General features: G+C 46.4%; 2 protein-coding genes across 4 annotated transcripts in view; both read right to left on the bottom strand.

The window, feature by feature from the left end:
- Positions 1–353: 353 nt before the first annotated feature.
- STAC3 (SH3 and cysteine rich domain 3) lies at positions 354–6,648 on the bottom strand. 2 transcript variants are annotated; one of them, XM_036253178.1, is made up of 12 exons: positions 6,503–6,648; positions 5,722–5,785; positions 5,184–5,451; positions 4,856–4,953; positions 4,581–4,644; positions 3,635–3,732; positions 1,964–2,030; positions 1,730–1,779; positions 1,368–1,453; positions 1,123–1,174; positions 909–1,046; positions 354–714 (listed from the first exon to the last, which is right to left on the bottom strand). In XM_036253178.1, exons 2-12 carry the CDS (start codon positions 5,782–5,784, stop codon positions 616–618), a joined length of 1,083 nt encoding a protein of 360 aa, XP_036109071.1. In that variant the 5' UTR covers position 5,785; positions 6,503–6,648; the 3' UTR covers positions 354–615. The 2 variants fall into 2 exon arrangements, with proteins under 2 accessions (XP_036109071.1, XP_036109072.1); XM_036253179.1 differs by lacking the exon at positions 5,722–5,785.
- Positions 6,649–9,648: 3,000 nt separating this feature from the next.
- The window catches only part of R3HDM2 (R3H domain containing 2), a 114,684-nt gene continuing 106,150 nt past the window's right edge, over positions 9,649–18,182 (bottom strand). For both annotated transcript variants that reach the window (XM_036253176.1, XM_036253177.1), the window contains exons 22-26: positions 13,974–14,143; positions 13,408–13,555; positions 11,533–11,630; positions 11,140–11,224; positions 9,649–10,253 (exon numbers count right to left, since the gene is read on the bottom strand). In XM_036253176.1, coding sequence (XP_036109069.1) covers positions 9,913–10,253; positions 11,140–11,224; positions 11,533–11,630; positions 13,408–13,555; positions 13,974–14,143 — 842 coding nt within the window. In that variant the 3' untranslated portion in view covers positions 9,649–9,912. The remainder of the gene's footprint in view (positions 10,254–11,139; positions 11,225–11,532; positions 11,631–13,407; positions 13,556–13,973; positions 14,144–18,182) is intronic.

The raw sequence follows: 18,182 nt of genomic DNA, 5'->3' as shown, positions 1-18,182 counted from the left end.
AATCAACAAGAGCTGGGGGTACCTATCCAGCAACCGGATCCCGTTCTCAGCCGCAGGGGTGGAGCAGCGGGGCGGTGACCCGAGCCCCATTCCCTTTTCTTTATTAACTACAGAGGCCTTGCCTGGCGGATGCACCTATCTCCCCACCTCCCATCTGCCTCAGTCCAGGTGGGTTTCAGGTTACTCGATGGTAGTGAAATGAGGCTGTTGGGAAGGATTTTCCTCCACTTCGTAGGCCCTTTCCTCCCGCTCTCCTTGATCCCAAGTTCAAGAACAAACTTTTCTAACTTTTGTCAAAACTTTAATAAATTCACAACATTCAACAGTTTACCTCCCACCCACCCCAGCACCCCAGGGCGCCTCCTAATGGAGACGCATTCTTTTTTTCAGCTCTCAAAGGCTGTTCTAGGCACCAGTATCCGAGGCCGAAGGCCGAAGGCCGAGGGAGGAGGGCGGGAACCAGTCCCTTCCCAGGAGCCCGGTTACTCTCTGGCGGGCCTTCCCACTCCTCCCTTACCCAACAGTATAGTTGCTTTCTCTCCTTTCCTCTCCAACCTCTCCTGGGCCTGCCCAGAACCCGGCATTGGTATCTCCCGCCAGCAGGCGCCTGCACACCTAAATCTCCTCCAGGAAGTCGGTGGGAAACAGCCCCATCTTGCGGCCAGTGTAGACCTTGACGTAGCCGCCAGCTTCATCTCCTTTCTGCACCACGATCTAAAGGATTAGGGAGGAGAGAGATCAAGGGAAAACAATTGTAGACGAGAACTGAGGGGCCCGGAGTGGAGGCCCATCCCAGTCCCATTAATAGGTTAAGATCTGCAAGGAGTGTGGTTTGGAGAGGTGCCTCTCGGGCTGGGGTTGGCTTGGGGCACCAGAGCTACCTGTTTTTGTTTTTTGTTTTTTTTAACCTGGTCCTTCTTGAGAGTGATCTGTCCTATCTCGCGATTCCCCACGAAGGATCTTGTTACCCGGTGCACACGTTCTCCAGATCGGACCCGAATGATGAAGTTTGGAGGGAAAAATCCGACCTTCTCCCCTATTTTCCCCTAGAGGAGACGGTAGGGAGAATCAGTCTTTCAAACTCAACCCATGTCCCACCATAGCCTCAGTCATTTCTCTTACCCGCCACCACTCCTCATTGGAGTCATCAATGACTGTGATCTTCTCTCCAGGCCTAGCAGGGAAAGGGAGGTGCCTCTGAGATTTAGGGGTTTTACTCACATATCCAGTCTCTTGGCTGTATCCAGGTCCAGCCCCAATAGGCTCCAAGACCTGAATATCCCCTTCCCCGTTTCTTTCCCATAGGGAGCTGGACTCTCCCCTTTTCACACCCAGTACACCCCCAACCCAATCTTTAGGCCTCTCACGGGAAATCCAGGTCATCCTTCTCCAGGGCTTTGAACCGATAGAGAGCCACAAAGTAATGAGACTGCTGGAAGCCAGGCTGCTTGTTCTGGGGGTGAAAGGGGGTGATGAGTCTTGGGGCTCCTCTGCCCCACATTGAGGGGTAGGAGTTCAAGGCAGGGGCATTCTCCAGACACATTACATTCCAACTCTCTCCCAAGTCCCTGAACTAAGAGGAGTGTATTGGTTGTGTGTGTAAGGGGAAGGCAGGTTAAGGTTAATGGGAACCCACAGCGTAAGTATGAGCTTTTGTTGAAGTCTTGAGTAGTGTCAGAACTGGGTTGGGGAGAGGAGCGGGGTCCCTGCAGGGAGAAAAGAGTCTCACTTTGTCATCAGGTGTCTTCTTTTCAGCCTTCTTATCCCCTTCGGGGTTTCCTGGGATGGAAAACAAAAACATATTGTCTCTGGCTCCTGGAGGGTAGCCCTCCTTATCTTACCCTTCTGTTGCAGGGTCTCCTTTATTGCCAAACCTGGCATGCCCTTTTACCCTCCTTTCCTGTGCCACTTCTGAGCCCCCAGCCCTCCTCCATCTCTATGGATGGAGGTAGGTGTCACTCACCATTCTGGGGTTTGCCTTCCTCTGGTCTGGCAGACTCTGGTTCCTCTTCCATCATGGCTGCTAGAGGCTGGAGGGACACCAGAGTTAGGGAGATGCTGTCTTGGGAACCCATACTTGCCCTGGCTCTCTAGTCAGGACAGAGAACTATAGAATAATAGGATCTCAGGGTTGGAAGGAGCCTTGGAGAAAATATCTATTCAATCACCTGCCTAATGCAGAGACTTTCTCTAAAACATCCTGGCAGGTGGGCCACCACATTGTGCTTGAATGTAGCTAATAACAGGGAGCTCACTACTTTACAAAATAAGCCCATGCAATTTATTTATAGGACATTTCCCTGTATTAAACCTATGTCAGTCTCCCTCTAACTGATTTGCCTTCTGGAGGAATATAGAACGAATATAGTCCCTTTAAAGATCTGAGGACAACATGATCCTGACTCTATGTCCTTTACTATAATGGCTGCCCTTAAAAATATTTCAGTGTGTAAGAGAAATGGGCAGCACAGTTTTTATTATTCCCTTAAGAAAATAGAACTTGAATGTGCTAGCCTTTCTGGAAGCAACCAAATTACATTGTTAGTGCCTAACAGTGATAGCTCACTCCACAGAAATCTCTAATTTGCACCCAACTTCCATATCAACTGCTTTGAAGCCAGATCTCCAGTTCTGTTTTTATGAAGTTGATTTTGTGTTTTTAAATCCAAGAAAAGACATGTACATTTTTCCTAACAAAATTATTTAGTTCTGGGTCTTTTTTCTAGTCTATAAGATTTCTAAATATATTATTCAGTATATAAGTTTTTCCTTCTAGGTTTCCCACAAACTTGATGGGTATATCATTTATATCTTCATTTGCATCAGTGAGAAAAATGTTCTTAGTTCAGGAACCAAGGACCAATCATGTTATGAGGAATCAGAAATCTTCCTCTAGCTGGACACTCCCTAAAGGACCAGGATCCTTTGGATATTGTCATTCAGTCAATTTTAGGAATCCATCGAACTGTAACTGTTATCTATATTAGTCTATCCTGGTTGTCTAAAAAGATATGAGGATATGCTAACAAATTCCTTGCTGAACTGAATGCAAGTCTATGGCATTATGAATCTAGTAACCCTATTATTACAAAAGGAAATGAAACTACGTTTGGCCACTAGCTTTGTGCTTCATTAACCTCATCTATAGGATAAATGGGTCAGACCAGATGATCTTCATGGACCCATGAATGACTAGAATTACTTGGCAAATTCTGTTCCCTGAATCTAAAAGCATAGCTCTTGCCTCTGTTGTCTGGCAATGCCAGGGGCCTGGGGCCTAGCCTTCAGTTGGTTATAGTGGTTAATCTGACAATTTCAGAATGGAATTCCTGGAGAAAACACGTGCTATGGCAGGAGTTCTTAACCTCTAAATTTTCTCTAAAATTACATGCAAAAATGTGTCTGTTGGGTTATGTAAAATTTTAGGGGAAAAGGATCCCTAGCTTCTTTCAGCTTTCTGGAGAGAAGAAATGGGATCTCTGGAAGGGACCTCAGTAAGATGGTATGGTGCTCACATTTTTCTTTTCTTTTTTTTTGGGGGGTACATGCCCCTAGCGGGAACCGAACCTGGGACTCTCTGGTCCACAGGCCGATGCTCCAACTGCTGAGCCAAAGCGGCCAGGGCTGTGCTCACATTTTTCTTATCTGCCTGTCCTTTCTTCCGTTCCTTGTTTGCCATGATCACCCCAGTGCGCAGGGTTTCAAACACAGGGTCATTACGATTTGCAGCAGCTAGTGGGAATGGGAGAAGAAAGAAAATGTTACTGGGGAGGCAGGGAAAGGAAAGAGAGACCTCCTAAGTAAGGGAGAGATGGGATTGAGTGGATACCTGTGTGTGTGTGTGTGTGTGTGTGTGTGTGTGTGTGTGTGTGTGTGTAGGATTAGGGAAGTTGTCAGCTAGGCATACCTAGATCATCAATCTATAAATGTAATGTGATGGAGAAAAATATTTACCAGAAAAATATTTCCAGGCAGAGCATTATATGATATTGAAAAGACAACTTTACTAAGTTGCTTGTGAGTTGGAGAATGCTCAGAATCACTCTTCTCTAAGAAGAATGGTCCTTCAACTGTTGGCTTTGTGTTCCACTGAGTGGCATGTGCAAGCTGGGGTGCTTGCACCAGAGGGTTATTCTTTTTACACCATAATCCTCACAGACTTTAGCTTCACCTCAAAATAAATGTTAAGGGTTGCCAAACTATGAATCTGCCCAGGATGCTCATAGTTCTTGGTCTGGCCTTGAGTCTGACATTCTTCTGTAACAAGGATGAGGACAGTCTAAAATTCTTGTTCCCTTAGAGATGGTTTTGCATATCAAACACAGATTTTGAAGTTAGGCAAATAAAATTTCAGTCTTGGGTCTGTCTCTTGCTAGCTGTGTGGAGATCTAAATCTTATCTCCCTCGGCTATCAAATAGGGAATATCGACTCTGTATTGAAGATGGCTAAACTATTAGGGTGAGAGAGAACCATGCGACATAGAATCTTTCTATTTCAGAATTTGGTTTCTAGATCTAGAGGTGTGCTGAAACCATTTCTAGGCTTGCCCATTCCCTCAGGTTCCATATGAGTCACTTACAGACACAAGCGTACTGCTGGTTGCTGTAGAGTGGGGAGCTGTAGGCCCGATGGAAACCAGGGGGCTATAAGGTAGGATGGAAAGTATTAAGAGAGAGCTAGGTAGGACCCAGAACCCTATCTCTCCCATGAGTGCTCCTCCTTCCTGAAGTAAGAGATGGGCTGAGAAAGAAAAAGCAGGGAAACGGAGGGGATGACCTGAGGAGGGACTGGCAAGGGGGTAGCTGGCAACATGTCCCCTCTTTTCTACTTTCTTGTTCCCCAAAACCTACTCACGATCTTGCCGAAGCATCTCTGCATCTCCACATAGGACTGACAGTGTTCGTGGATGTTAGTTTTGCAGTTCTTACAGCGAAGCCCGAATTTGTTGTTGACTTGGGAGAGGAGGAGAAGGGTGAGATTTGTTTCCCTTTCCCTTTCCCTTGTAGCTGCTACTCTAGGTCCCTTTTCTGTCTGGGACCCAACACTCTCAGTCTCTAATAGTATTTCCTTAAAGCCAAATCTTGCCATAGCCTGTCTGCTGTACAAATACTCCTCTCATAAACCCATTCCCAGCTCCCCTGCCTTCAACATCACATGCTCTCTACTTCCCTTCATGACTCACGCACAATCATCCGGGCACAGACATCACAGAACTTGGGCTTCTTGAAGAAATGATCTTTGAATTTATGGGGCTTATCATTGACAAGCTTAGGAGGTTCTGGAGGTGGCTCCTCCTCCTCCTCCTCTTCTTCTTCCTCTTCCTCATAGATGTAGTAGATAGGCCCACCCCCAGCTCCCACTGCCTCCCCATTGGCCTGGGGCTCTGGGGTAAGCTCCATCTCCTTGGTCCCAGTAGACTCCTTCCTGAATAATTGCTTCAGCCGCTGCAGCTGAGAGAGGAGAGAGGGAGGGAATGAGGGAAACCCAGTGTTAAAAGAATGGTCATGCTCTCAAGTAGGTAAAGCTGAAGCACACTAAACATTTTCTAGCCTGGGGCAAGGGGCACACCCAGGATTATGAGTGTTGGGGACTGCAGATACTGGCAGGCATTCTAACAATAAAGGAGTCACATACAAGTGAGATCAATTCAGGCACTTTTCCTCAAGGGCTGTAATGGCTTCCCAGCTCCCCACACCCAGTGGTCAGAGGCCCAGACTCACCCCACTTTGCCGAGTCTCTGCTGGGGAGGGCTTAGGGGACTCCAGTACCTTCTTTTCTGTCATCCTGCAAGAGGTTGGACCCCACTATGACAACTAATCCCTGACTGCCATACTTCCCTTATTCCTGTCCCTGTACAGTAGGGTGGTCCTTGAAGGGGAGGCTTTGGGAGAAATTGGGTTAGAGATCCTTTCACAGAGCTTATGAACACAAAGATTCCATGGAGGTCCAGAGAAAAGCCCAGCAGACTGAGGAACTTCCCAACTAGTTCCTCAAATCAATACCCCATTTTTCCACTCTGAGGGGCAAACCCCAAGTTTATAGCCCCAACACAGTGCTCAAGGCTGCCTGGTCTAGGGATTTTCCAATAGGTACTTTGTTTCTCCTGGGAATCTAGGGGTAGTAGAGATATGACACACATCTTTCCCGATCTTCTTTTTTCAAGAGGTTTGATGTGTGGAGGGATGGGCTGGGACATTTGTTCTCCCTACTTCTTTCTTGAGCCCTGGGGGCCCAGTGCCTAGTTCCCAGCCTGCCTCAGGCCTCAGCTATTTTAGGTTTTCAGAGTAATATGAGCCTTTCCTTCCCTTACTACTCTCTTCCCTTGACCCCACTCCCCTTCCGCCCTCCAATCCTAGTTCTTTCTCCTGGAGTAGAATAATAATTTCACCCTAAAACCCAACTACTCATAGACAGATAAATGAAGAAGCTGAATAGACTATGGATCGGGGAAGCTGGGGTAAGAGGTCCTGGAAATGGAAAGAGGATGAAGAGTCAACTCACGTTTGGGATTCCCTGTCAATCCAGTCTGTGGAGGGAAGAGGGAGCCCCCGCGGTCGTGATGGTGGCACTGGAGGAAGACTGGTCCTCTTCCTTGGGGGCTAAGCCCCCCCAGTACCCTCTGAACTCACACTGGCTACCCAGACGGTATTTGTAGACCTAGCCTCTTGCCTTGGTGTCAGAGCTGAAATGACAGGGCTGGAGGAAAGTGGACAGCTGAGTGACACAGCTGACACAGAGAAATTGGACACGAGGAGGTCTGGGCAGGGCTGGACCCTAACTCCTCCCTTCCCCCAGAGCTGCTGTTCCCTAATTTCTCATCTGTGGTGTGCAGGTCAGTACTGGCTACATTCAGGAGGGGACCAGTGTTCATGTTGTATACTTATTTGGGTGATTTTAGATGACTGAAAGTAAAGATGAATTATGAATAGTTTTTCCAACCCCCTTTCTCCAAGGTCCAAATATCTCCCCAATTCTATCCTCCCTGGACCTACTTTAGGAACTAAGCCTTCAACTTCTCAGCCATTATCTTCTTGTGGCCATGTATTTTATATTATCAAGTATGGATTTAGCCTCAAACCTTCAGAAAGGAAAGGGCTGGGAACAAAGAAAGGAAAATTTGCATTTTTCAGAGCTCTCCTATCAGCCAGACTAGATTGCTTTCTTCTCTGGGGGAAGTTGGAAGGTACTTTCCTGCCATCCTGTCAGGGAGTGAAGAACATGTAGTACTGCTCTGTTCCCTCCAGCTGTCCCCAGAGGCATCTTTCCCCCTATCCCTCTAAAATCTCCTCCTCAGGGTAAAGGGACTTCTAAGAGCTACTTTTTAAAAGGGGGGTGGGGTGGGCTTCTGGGGGAGTGAGGGTCTAATGATCAGGTAGAGATGGTGTCAACACTGGACAGAAGGCAATAATAGCTGCCACACAGGAAGTTTTTATCACCTGTAAGTAATGTCTCCACTCCCATGAGAGCTGCGAACTCTTGGAAGTGGCAGGAAGGCCAGGCCTCACACTCCCTGAGTCATTTTGATTCCCTGATTCCATCTCCCTCCTCCGATGCCCCAGTGTATGAACAGATGCTCAGTGAGTTTTCTGGCATTCTTATCTCACAGGCACGCAGCCTCTCCTGCTGTGTGTGTGACACAGCTGAAAAAGAAGATACTCCCATCTCAGAGGAGAGCAATTTGGAGGTGGCAATGTAGTGCTGCTTTATCCCTTGTATCTATAAGAAGTAAGAGATTATGTTGGAGGTTGGGTCAGACAAGCTTTGGAAGAGCCTAGCTACAGACACTGTCACCCAGATCCAAGAGATTCCCAGGGCAACGTTTTGTCATTTCCACTCTTTTTTCTCTCTCTTTAAAAGGGTGGGTGAGGCCCAGCCAGTGTAACTCAGTGGTTGAGCATTGACTCATGCACCAAGAGGTCATCGGTTTGAGTCCCAGTCAGGGCACATGTCCAGACTATGGGCCAGATCCCCAGTGGGGACATGTAGGAGGTGGCCAATTGATGTTCTATTTCTCTCTCCCTCTCCCTTCCCCTCTAAAAATCAATAAAGAGAATGAATGAATGAATGAATAAATAAATAAAAGGGTGGGTGAGATTGAAAAGGGGCTGCTGGATGGTTCTAGGGCTACAGGTTCTTTAATGACTCTGGTATGACAGGATGAACAACAGCTTAGCTTTGGGAAGCCTTAGAGGAAAAGTTCCGAGCTCTTCACCTTTCATCAGTTGCACAAAACAGGGACTGCTGAGCACGCCTGGCATTTTGATACTACAAGTTTAACTGATGTAACTTTTATTGTAAGAAACATCCACTTCTGCCCTGGCCAGTTTGGCTCAGTGGTTGAGCGTCAGCCTGAAGACCAGAGAGTCCTAGGTTTGGTTCCTGCTAGGGGCACGTACCACAAAAAAAAAGAAAGAAAGAAACATCCACTTATGTTCCTGCCAGGAAGAACTCGGTCTTCTGGTTTTAGGATTAAATAAAGGCCCGCCCAGCTGGTGTGGCTCCGTGGCTGAGCAATGACCCATGCACCAAGAGGTCACCGGTTCAATTCCCAGTCAGGACACATGCCCGGGTTGTGGGCTCGATCCCAAGTAGGGGGCATGCAGGAGGCAGTTGACTGATGTGTCTCTTTCACATCGATGTTTCCATCTCTCTCTTACTTCCTCTCTCTCTCTCTAAAAAAAAAAAAAAAAAAAAAAAAAAAAATTTTTTTTGTAAATAAAGAAAGGCCCAAGTCTTCCATCCCTGAAGGGTTTTTAGCAGGTTCGATGGGCAGGTTAAGAGGCCAATATTCAACCCAGTTCTGGACCTCACTTACCTCTCTGCAGCTCAGCCTCAAGGACCCTAAATGAGTGTCACAGAATTAACAGAGTGGAAAAACCTCAGAGGTCACCTAGTCAGTCAAGTTTCTTATTTCACTGATTAAGACTCACAGCTCCAGAGCTGAGAAATGATGTGTCTGATATACCACTGTGGCAGAGTTGGGAGAGCCCAGAACCATCGTCCTAGTAGAGACCCAGCCACCTAACAGAATTATGTGTGAGGAGGAGGATGGGACACAGGGAATAGTGTTAGGAAAATATGCATTCATATGCTAGAAAGGCCATCCAAACCCACATCAAAGCCCTCTAACTCTGTGGGGTTGTACCTACCCAGGACCTCCAACCCCTACCCACACCAGGGCGGCAAAAGAGAAACAGGGACTAACGTCCAGTGACAGATTTTTTTTATATATTTAAAAACAAAATCAACCTCCCTCCAAATAACCCCCAAACAAACAAAAATCAGATTAAATAAAATTTACAGTGAATATACCTAGCAAACATCTGTATGTGCAATTAAATACTGTGTCTGTTACTGCAGCACAAACCTCAAACAAACAATATACAAGTGTTTTGTTGGGGTCGAGGGAGGCCCAAGTTTTAACTCAGTGGGGTTTGGGGCGACAAGATGGGGAAAGTGAGAAGAAAGGGAAATCAATTTCATTTTTCTTAATTCTGTCCATATAAATATATTCATAAAGACCAAAAAAGAAAAGGGAGCTTGGGATGGTAAGGAAATAGAAAAGGGGAGTGTGGGACCCTCCCAATTCTATCTGACCAAAAAATATGAAAGAAATTCATTTCATGGTGTGAGAAGAGATTAAAAAAAAAAAAAAAAAAAGGATAGAAGAGGACAGGAAGGAGTGGGTAGCAGAGGGAGGCCAAACAGGGAAAAAGAGGGGACCTATGGCAGGGGAGTAAGAAGGAGTCCATAGTGTGTCTGTCTCTGTTTCTATCTTCATCATACTGTTTTAGGCTCCAGTTTAGTCTCGGTAGCCTTCCTTTCTCCCTCTGTCCACGGTCTGTCAGGATATCTCAACTCCCTCCACCTTGCCCCCACCCCTGCTGTGCAAGTCCCTTTCCCTCCTCTGTTTATTGGGAGCTGGCTCGCTCGAGGATCCTTAGGTCATAGTTCTTTTTGGCCACTCGAAGTTTGAAGCGACTCACGGAGTTGTTGAGGCGAAGGGAGGCATTTTGGGCAGCCAGGGGGCTGGGGAACACAGCCACAATGGTGTACAAGGCAGCGAGGTCTGCATGGCGACCGTTCTCAGCAGTCCCACTATTGTCCCCCCCACCCCCGCCAGGCAGCCCCTGAGCATCCTTGAGCCACTGGATCTTGGCACCGGACATGGCGAGCTGGGTGAAGAGTTTGTCCGCCTCGGTACGAGTGATGCCCTCAGGGAGATCTGTCACCTCCAGCACCCGCCCCAGGACTGGAAAGGGAGGAAAGAGGACATTGTGAGAGGGTTAGAGTAGGAAGGACTGGACAGCGGCCCGGCAGAGAAGTATCCAATTGACCAAGTCTGTATACAATGTCCTCAAAAGCCCAGCCTTTCCCACTTAGCACTTTCCTCCTTCCCCAATCAACCTAGTTCCCCACCATCCAGACTCTGATGAAGGCAACTAGAAACTAAGGAAGCTTTCTCTTCTAGCCAAGAGGGGTAAGGCAAGAAGAGACTTAGAATCCCAGATTGAAGATTTGGAGACCCATACCTCAGTTCTCTCACAGGGAGCTGTTATAGTGAAGGAAGTATGGCTTTTGCTGATGTTCTTTCACAAAGTCAATAGTATAATCTGGAATATGTTCCACAGATCCCTTCCCAGTGGCTGTCCCAAACAGATTCCTCTTTATTATCATCTAGGGAAGTCAGTTTCCCCTCCTTTCCTTGTTTAGCAAACTGCTCCAAATAGGAGAAATCCTGAGAGATCTTGTATGCCTAGTATGGAAAGCCTGCAGGAGGAGAGTTACTCCCCCTTATTCTCTTTTCAATCTTCTAAATTGGGTATAGGACAACCAAAGGTAGACATCCTAGACTAAAGTCAGAACCACTCCCACAAGACTCCCTGTTAATAATAGGCTTAGCAAGCCTCATCATTGTGTTATTTCCAATTTTTAGTATCCTCTTTCCCAGGACCTGGAGTAACTTGGTAAGGAGGACAAAGATACTTTACTTCTCTAGCTTCTCCTTGCTTTTAGTACAAAAGGCTCCCATTTCCACTCCCCACCCTAAACTGGCTTTTTCCAGCCATCCTGAGCTGATAATGTAGGGTTGGAGGGGTAAGTACATTCTCTTGGGGATTTAGCATCCTGTCACTCACCAACATCTGTTGTGCCCAGGTCAGTGGAAGCAGATTTGAGTGCTTGTCTCTTGCTCCGGTTTCCATGCTTCAATCCACTCTGTCCCTTCAACATCGAAAGGTAATGCTCATCCCGGGTAAATAACATTGACTGCCTTGCATCCCAATGTCTGTCTGAGAGATTAAGGAGCAGTACCCAACCCTGAGGACCCCACCGCACCATCAAGTGGCCACTGAGAAACAAAGAGACCCTCCTTCTTGGCACTGGAGTGGGATAAGGTCCCTCTCACTTTGTCCATTCTCTCTGTGTTGTCTCCCTTGTCTACCCTGCTGGTTGAGGTGGATGGCTCAAAGATAGGAGCCTGGATGAGAGGGGTGTCTGATGGCTCTAAGGCTGATGGTGGACACCCTTACCTGGTGCACTGTGTAAGTCGACTGGCCATGGAGCAAAGGAGGGCAAATGGACAGATTGTACTGTAATGGCTGGCCCAAGAGGGAGTAGCGCCCATCACCTAGGAAGGAGGAGCAGATGGTTTTCTGGGAGTTTGAACCTCATGGTATGACTTTTATGAGACTTCAAGGGGCTTTGGAGATAGGTACTATTCCTACTTTTTCTATAATAGGAGTGCCCATGTGACTGATTTAAGAGTTGTCTTTCTTTCTAAATCCCTTAGGTCTCAGCTGTATCTCAGACAAATGTGGCTATTAGGTTCCCTCGCCCTTGAAAAACTTTTGTCTATTGTAGACAAAAGGTCCTGGAGAAAACCTACAGACCCTTATGAATGTCTTTTATTTCGTTCTTTCTTTTTTTTTTTAAAGTTGCATACATTTTTTAAAATTTATTTTGTGGTACGTGCCCCTAGTGGGAACCAAACCTGGGACTCTGGTCTGCAGATCAATGCTCAACTGCTGAGCCAAACTGGCCAGGGCTCTTTTATTTCTTATATAGATTCTCTCCACCCCAAATCCAGGGATCAAGTTTCTGACTCATGCAGGCATAGAGTGTAGTGGACAAGAACACGAACTTGGAGCCAGACTGCCTAGGTTCAGGTCCTGGCTCTGTTACTGGAAATCGGATGCTGGGTATGTTTTCCTCTCATTAGTGTTGTTGGAAAGGTTAAATGAATAAGAGACATGTAACGAAAGCAATGCTTGATATATAGTGAGCATCATTAATAATAGCTATTATTGCCCTGGCCAGTTTGGCTCAGCGGTTAGAGCGTCGGCCTGCGGTCCGGAGAGACCCAGGTTCGGTTCCCGCTGGGGGCACGTACTTCGGTTGCAGTTTGTCTCCGGCCCTGGTTGGTCGTGCGGGTGGCAGCCACTCGATGTGTCCCTTCACGTCGATGTTTCTCTCTCTCTCTCTCCCCCTCCCACTCTATCTGTACAAAAAATGGAGGGGTGTCCTCGGGTGAGGATAAAAAAAAAAAAAAAAAAAAAATAATAGCTATTATTGTTGATTAAATATATTTCAGAGCACTTTAAAGTTTTTAAACCATATTCTCATCTTATTTATATTGTTTGTGACAACCAAGGCAGAAAGAAGATAAGATTATTTCTATCATATGTATGATTAAGCCTATGGATTAGAAAACTGAGGTCTGGTTCCAAGTTTAAGTAACATGTTCAACATCACAAAGCTACTTATTTGAATTTGAACCCAAGACTTTAACTCAAATCCTGTGCCCCCTCTTCTAAAACCATACTGTTTCTGACATAGCCCGTATCCCCAAGCCTGACTCAGTACCGATAGGTTGAACTCTGGTTCATAAGAAAGCTCAGTGAACTTCCCTTCCCTGGCTCATAGTCCTGTTACTTGGTAGTAAATACTAAATATGTAAATAAGGTCTGGAGCAAGTTAACTATGGGCATCTCCAAAGAGAGGCAAGTGTCCTTGGCCTAAACAGGGATGTTAAAATAAGCTGCTTGTCCTGGCAGGGTGGCTTGGCTGATTGGAGCATCATCCTGTACACCGAAGGTTTGTGGGTTTGATTCCCGGTTGGGGCACATACCTAGGCTGCAGGTTTGATCCCCAGTCGGGGTATGTGTGGGAGGCAGCCGATCATGTTTCTCTCTTACATCGATGTATCTCTTTCTCCCTCTCCCCCTTTCTCACTCTTCCTCTCTCTCTAAAACCAATAAATATATCCTTGGGTGAAATAAAAGAAAAGAATTGGCTCCCAGAGTTGAATGACCCGCCACCCTGGCTCCCTGCCTGTTGCTACCCTTTCAGTGTCCCCACTTGGGAATGGGATGTGACAGCAATGAGTCCTAATCTAAACCCCTTACCCTGTGCTGGACCCCCAGGCCGGGGGAACTGTGTGAGGACAGGAAGGGGACTAAGTCCTGTGCAGACACTGCTGAGGCTGGTGACAGGAGAGGGTGCTGGAGACTGGGTAGGAGACGTGACAGGGCTGCTACTCATTTGTGTGTTGGCCTGTGGGAGAGAACAGCACACATCACATAAATAATAAACATTACTCTCTGGGTATTATTCCTTTGGCTTGGTTTAAAATTCACTTCCCTCAGGAACCTTCTCTTGTTGAACTCTGCCAAAATCAGACTGCTCTTTCAAACTGCGTTATTAGTCCCTAATTAGTATGTATTATTTCAATATCTACTTTTAAAATACTGTTCTAAGTATTCTCTTAACATTTTCAAGTATGTGTCCCATCTGCCACCTTAGATCTTAGGTACTTTGAATAAGATGCTCTCCACCATTTCTTGTGTTTCTCCTCAAAAGTGCCCAGGGAAAGACATGTAAAAGAGGATACTCAGTCAATGACAAAGATTACTCCCTAAGAAGAATCTGGTTACCTCCTTGCCAAGATAAAAAGCTGGGTGGCAGGACTCACCTGGGGGCTACTGTCAGGATTGTACAGGTCTCCAGGTTTCTGACCCCGTTGTTCCATGCTGTAATATTTACAGTGACTCCACTGGACCATGGATGGGTTCTGGGGAGCCTGGGGTCCATTAGGGACATTCAGCTGCATGACCACCACACCTGGTCCAGAAGGTGACACTCCTGAGTGGCAGGAAAAAGCAGTTGGTTGTGAATTCAAATTATATTTTGGCCTGCAGCTAAGTCTGAGTATGAAAGCCAGTAAACAAATCCACCAACTCTTCAACTGTGTCCTGCCAGGAATCTAAGATAGTTGCTGATTTGGTTTCTGACTTCTTCTCCCCAAACAAGTGGAAGTTTGAGTGGAAGGGACATAAGTCCCAGATGTCAATGCTTTCCTGGTTTACCTGATGAGGGGTACTTTGGTATGCTTGGCAGAAAACTGCTTCATTCTGTCAATGTTGGGTATTACCAAATGCCCAAGTTAGATTGCTTGAATGTCTGGGCATGGTACAGGTCCCAGTCTGGGGCTTGGGCCAGGGCTGTAGGCACATGCAGGCTTTTCCAGTAATAGCTGCACATAAGCCAGTGGTCTCTGATTGTTCTGGAGAAGATCGATGCACATAGCTTCACTAAGGGAGACCCAAAAGCTACTTCTTGGGCGAGGGTGGGGTGAGTTGGAAATATTTCAAGCAGAGAGAATGGCAGAGATGTATGTCATATTCAGGAAATGACAGACAATTCAAGGTGCCAAGGCATAGGGGCTATGTACAGGAAGTAGTAGGAGATGAGATACATTTATTTATTTATTCAGCAAACATTTATTGAACATTTACTATGTGCCAGTTCCTATGCTGGGCACTGGGTGTATAACAAACAAAACTGGTCCCTGCCCTTATGGAATGGACAGTCTATTAGGGAGTCAGAAGTAAGCAAATAGTTAGAAGTAAGAAAAAAAAAAAAAAAAGACGTTTTTTGTCTTATAGGTGCTGGGTATAGGCCTTGTGCCTCAGACAGCTGGCTAGATATAAGATGGCTGAAAGGAGGGAGAGACTAGCAGCAGGAAGACTAGTTAGGAAGCTATGGAAACCAAATGAGGAGGTTCTGAATCACAGCACTGACAACAGGAACGGGGGGTGGGGGGCGGGGGGGGCGTCAGATCCTCTCTGAAGGTTTCACTGACAGGTTCAGATGACTGACTAGATGTAATCCAGAAGTTTTAGCACAGGCAACCATGGATAGCCTAACCTTCTCACAGGCTGGGGGAAGGAAAGGGCTCAATGAGGAGGAACATTAAGTCCTGAATCTTTCTCATGGTGAAAAGCAAGGTAAGGGGTCAGACAGTAATTTGATAGACAATCACTGCTGGGAGGGATGGGCAGGAGCTCCGTTTCCCCACAGGAAATTGTCCAGTGTGAGGGTTTGCTCTTGACCTCCCAGGATATATTTCTGTAGAGAGACAGGCTGAGTTCAGTGTGTGTGGTGGTGGAGAAATGGGACTGGGGCTTGCTAGCTCAAAAACCTGCTGCAATGCTGCAGTTTTCATGGCTCAGTGCTCTGGGGCTGCCACTGCCACCGCCATCAGATTTCTTCCTGTGACAGGAAATGTTGCAGCCTCTGCCCTGGGCACCAGTCCTGCTGGGAAGTGAGTATGATTGCTTTTCTCAGGTAGCATTGGTCAAAGGAAAGAAAAAGAAACAGCAGGTGGCCTGAGAGCAGCTCAGGAGACACAACATCTGTCTTATCCTATTCCACAGTCAATCTGTGCCCCCCACTCAGGGCATCCTATTCCCCAGTCAATCTGTGCCCCCCACTCAGGGCTCATCTATTCAAAGAGCACAAATACTCAGAGGGACAGGCTTGCACCTCCCATCCCTTTCCAAGGGGGACAGAGTATCATCAGCACAGTTTGCAGAAGAACCACAGGAAAACTGCACAGTTGTAGAGTGTCATGCATTTAACAACTCTCCCTTTACTATAGTTGCTTTGGGCATTTATTTCCCTATCCTAAGAGCCCCACCTGCTCCAACATCCTCTACCAACAAAATTGAAATTAACTTTATTCAAACATCTCATTGCTACCTGAGGGGCCAAGGCAAAAATAATCAAATCCACAGCTTTTCTGGAAGGCAGTTCATAATCTAAGTCTAACGCCCCAGGCCAGGGAAAGGTGGTGGATGTGTGAGTGTATAGGATGCGAGCATAAACAAGGTAGTGGAAGCTTTTTTTTTAAATCCTCACCCGAGGACATTTCCTTTTTTTTTTTTTTTCAGATAGAGTGGGAGGGAGAGAGAGAGAGAGAAACAACGACGTGAAAGGGACACATCGAGTGGTTGCCACCCGCACGACCCAACCAGGACCGGGGACAAACTGCAACCGAGGTACCTGCCCTTAGCGGGAACCGAACCCAGGTCTCTCTGGACCGCAGGCCGAAGCTCTAACTGCTGAGCCAAACCGGCCAGGGCATGGAAGCTCTTTCTACTACCAACATGAAGCCATAAGGAGCTAGCTATTAGGGGGCTCCAGGGAAGGGAATAAGAGAACAAAGTCCTCCTATTATTTTGTCTGATTTCCAACAAAAACAAAGCCAGGGTTATCAGTCACAGCTTCAGTCTTGAGTTCCTCCCCACAACTAGTCCTTCCTTCCCTGCTGGCCTGGAGCATTGTTCCTTCACTAGCCTATGACACAGAGCACTACTTGGCTGATGAGCTGATTTTAATGCTTCTCTTCTTCAAGCCAAAAGCAGGTGGCATCTGTTAGCAGCTGAACTGTCGCTACTTCTTAATGGACATGGCAATAACTACTCCCCCCCAAAAAAAACCCACCCCTCGGCCAATGACAACACTTCCATATAATCAGATTGGAGGAAGGAGCCTGTTGTTGGAGTGGGAAGGGGGAGAAGGGGGTTGAATAAGGAAATCAATTTCAGCTTGAAAGCTCTGAAAGGAGAGGGGACGTGTGAATGGCTTTTTAAGTGGCATCATTAAACCTGGGCAGAAAGGTCGATTGGGCAGAGCAAACCACATAAATACAAACAGATGACATTTATGTCTAGCAGAATTGTTTTTTGTTTAGCTGATTTTTTTTAAATCACTGAGGTAGAAGACTGATAAGGTGTCCTTACCACCAGGAATCAAATCTATGGAAAGAAATATCCAGAGAAAATAAAATCCACAGGCATCTTTCCCAAATTACAGAATAGACTACAATAGTATCTGGTCTTTCCCCCTTTTCTGGTGGGGGAGAGGAACTTCCTCACGGGGTGAGAGAGAAAAGAGTGTCAGCCTTGGTAACCCCTTAGCTACCAAAGGAGCCAGTAAGCATGTGAGAAGCTGTGTCTGTATGTGCCTCACTGGCCGTGCTGCTGGTTTCACTGCCATTTCATGTCTGTGTGCATCTTCCCCAGACCAGCATCTCTGTAGAAACCTCAAGGGACCTGCAAGCCATCATTTTAGCAGAAAGAAAAGTGCTTCCTGGGTTTACAGTTATGTCTAATATCACAGTGGAGGAATTAAGGTCCAGGCCTGGGGGTAAATTGGGCAACTACAAAAATGTATTAATAAACCAGAACAGTTGTTCCGGGAACAGCCAATCCTAATCCCTGCCTTTATTTTTGGAAAAGTGACCATGTTGCTACGTGGGAGAAGGGCGGGTAACTGTCCTCTGAAGGTGACACAGCAGCCCTTGTGGGCTATGCTAGTCTTCTATCTTGCCAGTAAAGGGTAAACTGGAAGGGAAGACAGAAAAGGTACTTTTCTTTTCTTCCACTTCCTCTTAGCTTTTTATGAACAGGGATTGAAGTCTCATAAAATCAGTAGTACTGTGAACATGGTCTCTTAGATGATGTGGGTGGAACAAAAAGGGTCCTATCATCTAGGAAAAGCTAGAAGCCTAGGATCAATCAGGGTTGCTAGAGGAAGAAAAAAAATACAGTGGAAAATTCCAAAGCAAGGGAACTAGATGATAAAGTGGGTTTCCTCCATTTCTATTGATTAGGGAAGAGCCTAGACTATCTCCTTCCAATCCCAGCCCAGATCTCTAAGTGCTGCCAACTTTCAGAACAGCAGCTGTTTCAGTTTACCTAACCTAGCACTAGGTCCAGAGTAATGAAAAATTCTTTTAAGTTGGTTTGTTTCATATTCAAAGACCTTATATTTAAAGATGAACAGATACATAACCACAGAGACCCAATAGATAGAGATATACCTTTAAGGACAGTAT

The sequence above is a fragment of the Molossus molossus genome, unplaced genomic scaffold (genome assembly GCF_014108415.1).
Source record: "Molossus molossus isolate mMolMol1 unplaced genomic scaffold, mMolMol1.p scaffold_m16_p_10, whole genome shotgun sequence".
Classification (NCBI taxonomy): Eukaryota; Metazoa; Chordata; class Mammalia; order Chiroptera; family Molossidae; genus Molossus; species Molossus molossus.
Note: the sequence above shows the minus strand (reverse complement) of the source record. Positions and strands in the feature narration are given on the sequence as shown.

Coding starts and splice junctions, on each gene's coding strand:
- STAC3 (XM_036253178.1), bottom strand. CDS start 5,784: ATGACAGAAAAGAAGGTACTGGAGTCCCCTAAGCCCTCCCCAGCAGAG. Junction 1,780..1,963: donor GGAAGGCAAACCCCAGAATG/GTGAGTGACACC, acceptor TTTCCATCCCAG/GAAACCCCGAAGGGGATAAG. Junction 1,454..1,729: donor AGAAGACACCTGATGACAAA/GTGAGACTCTTT, acceptor TTTCACCCCCAG/AACAAGCAGCCTGGCTTCCA.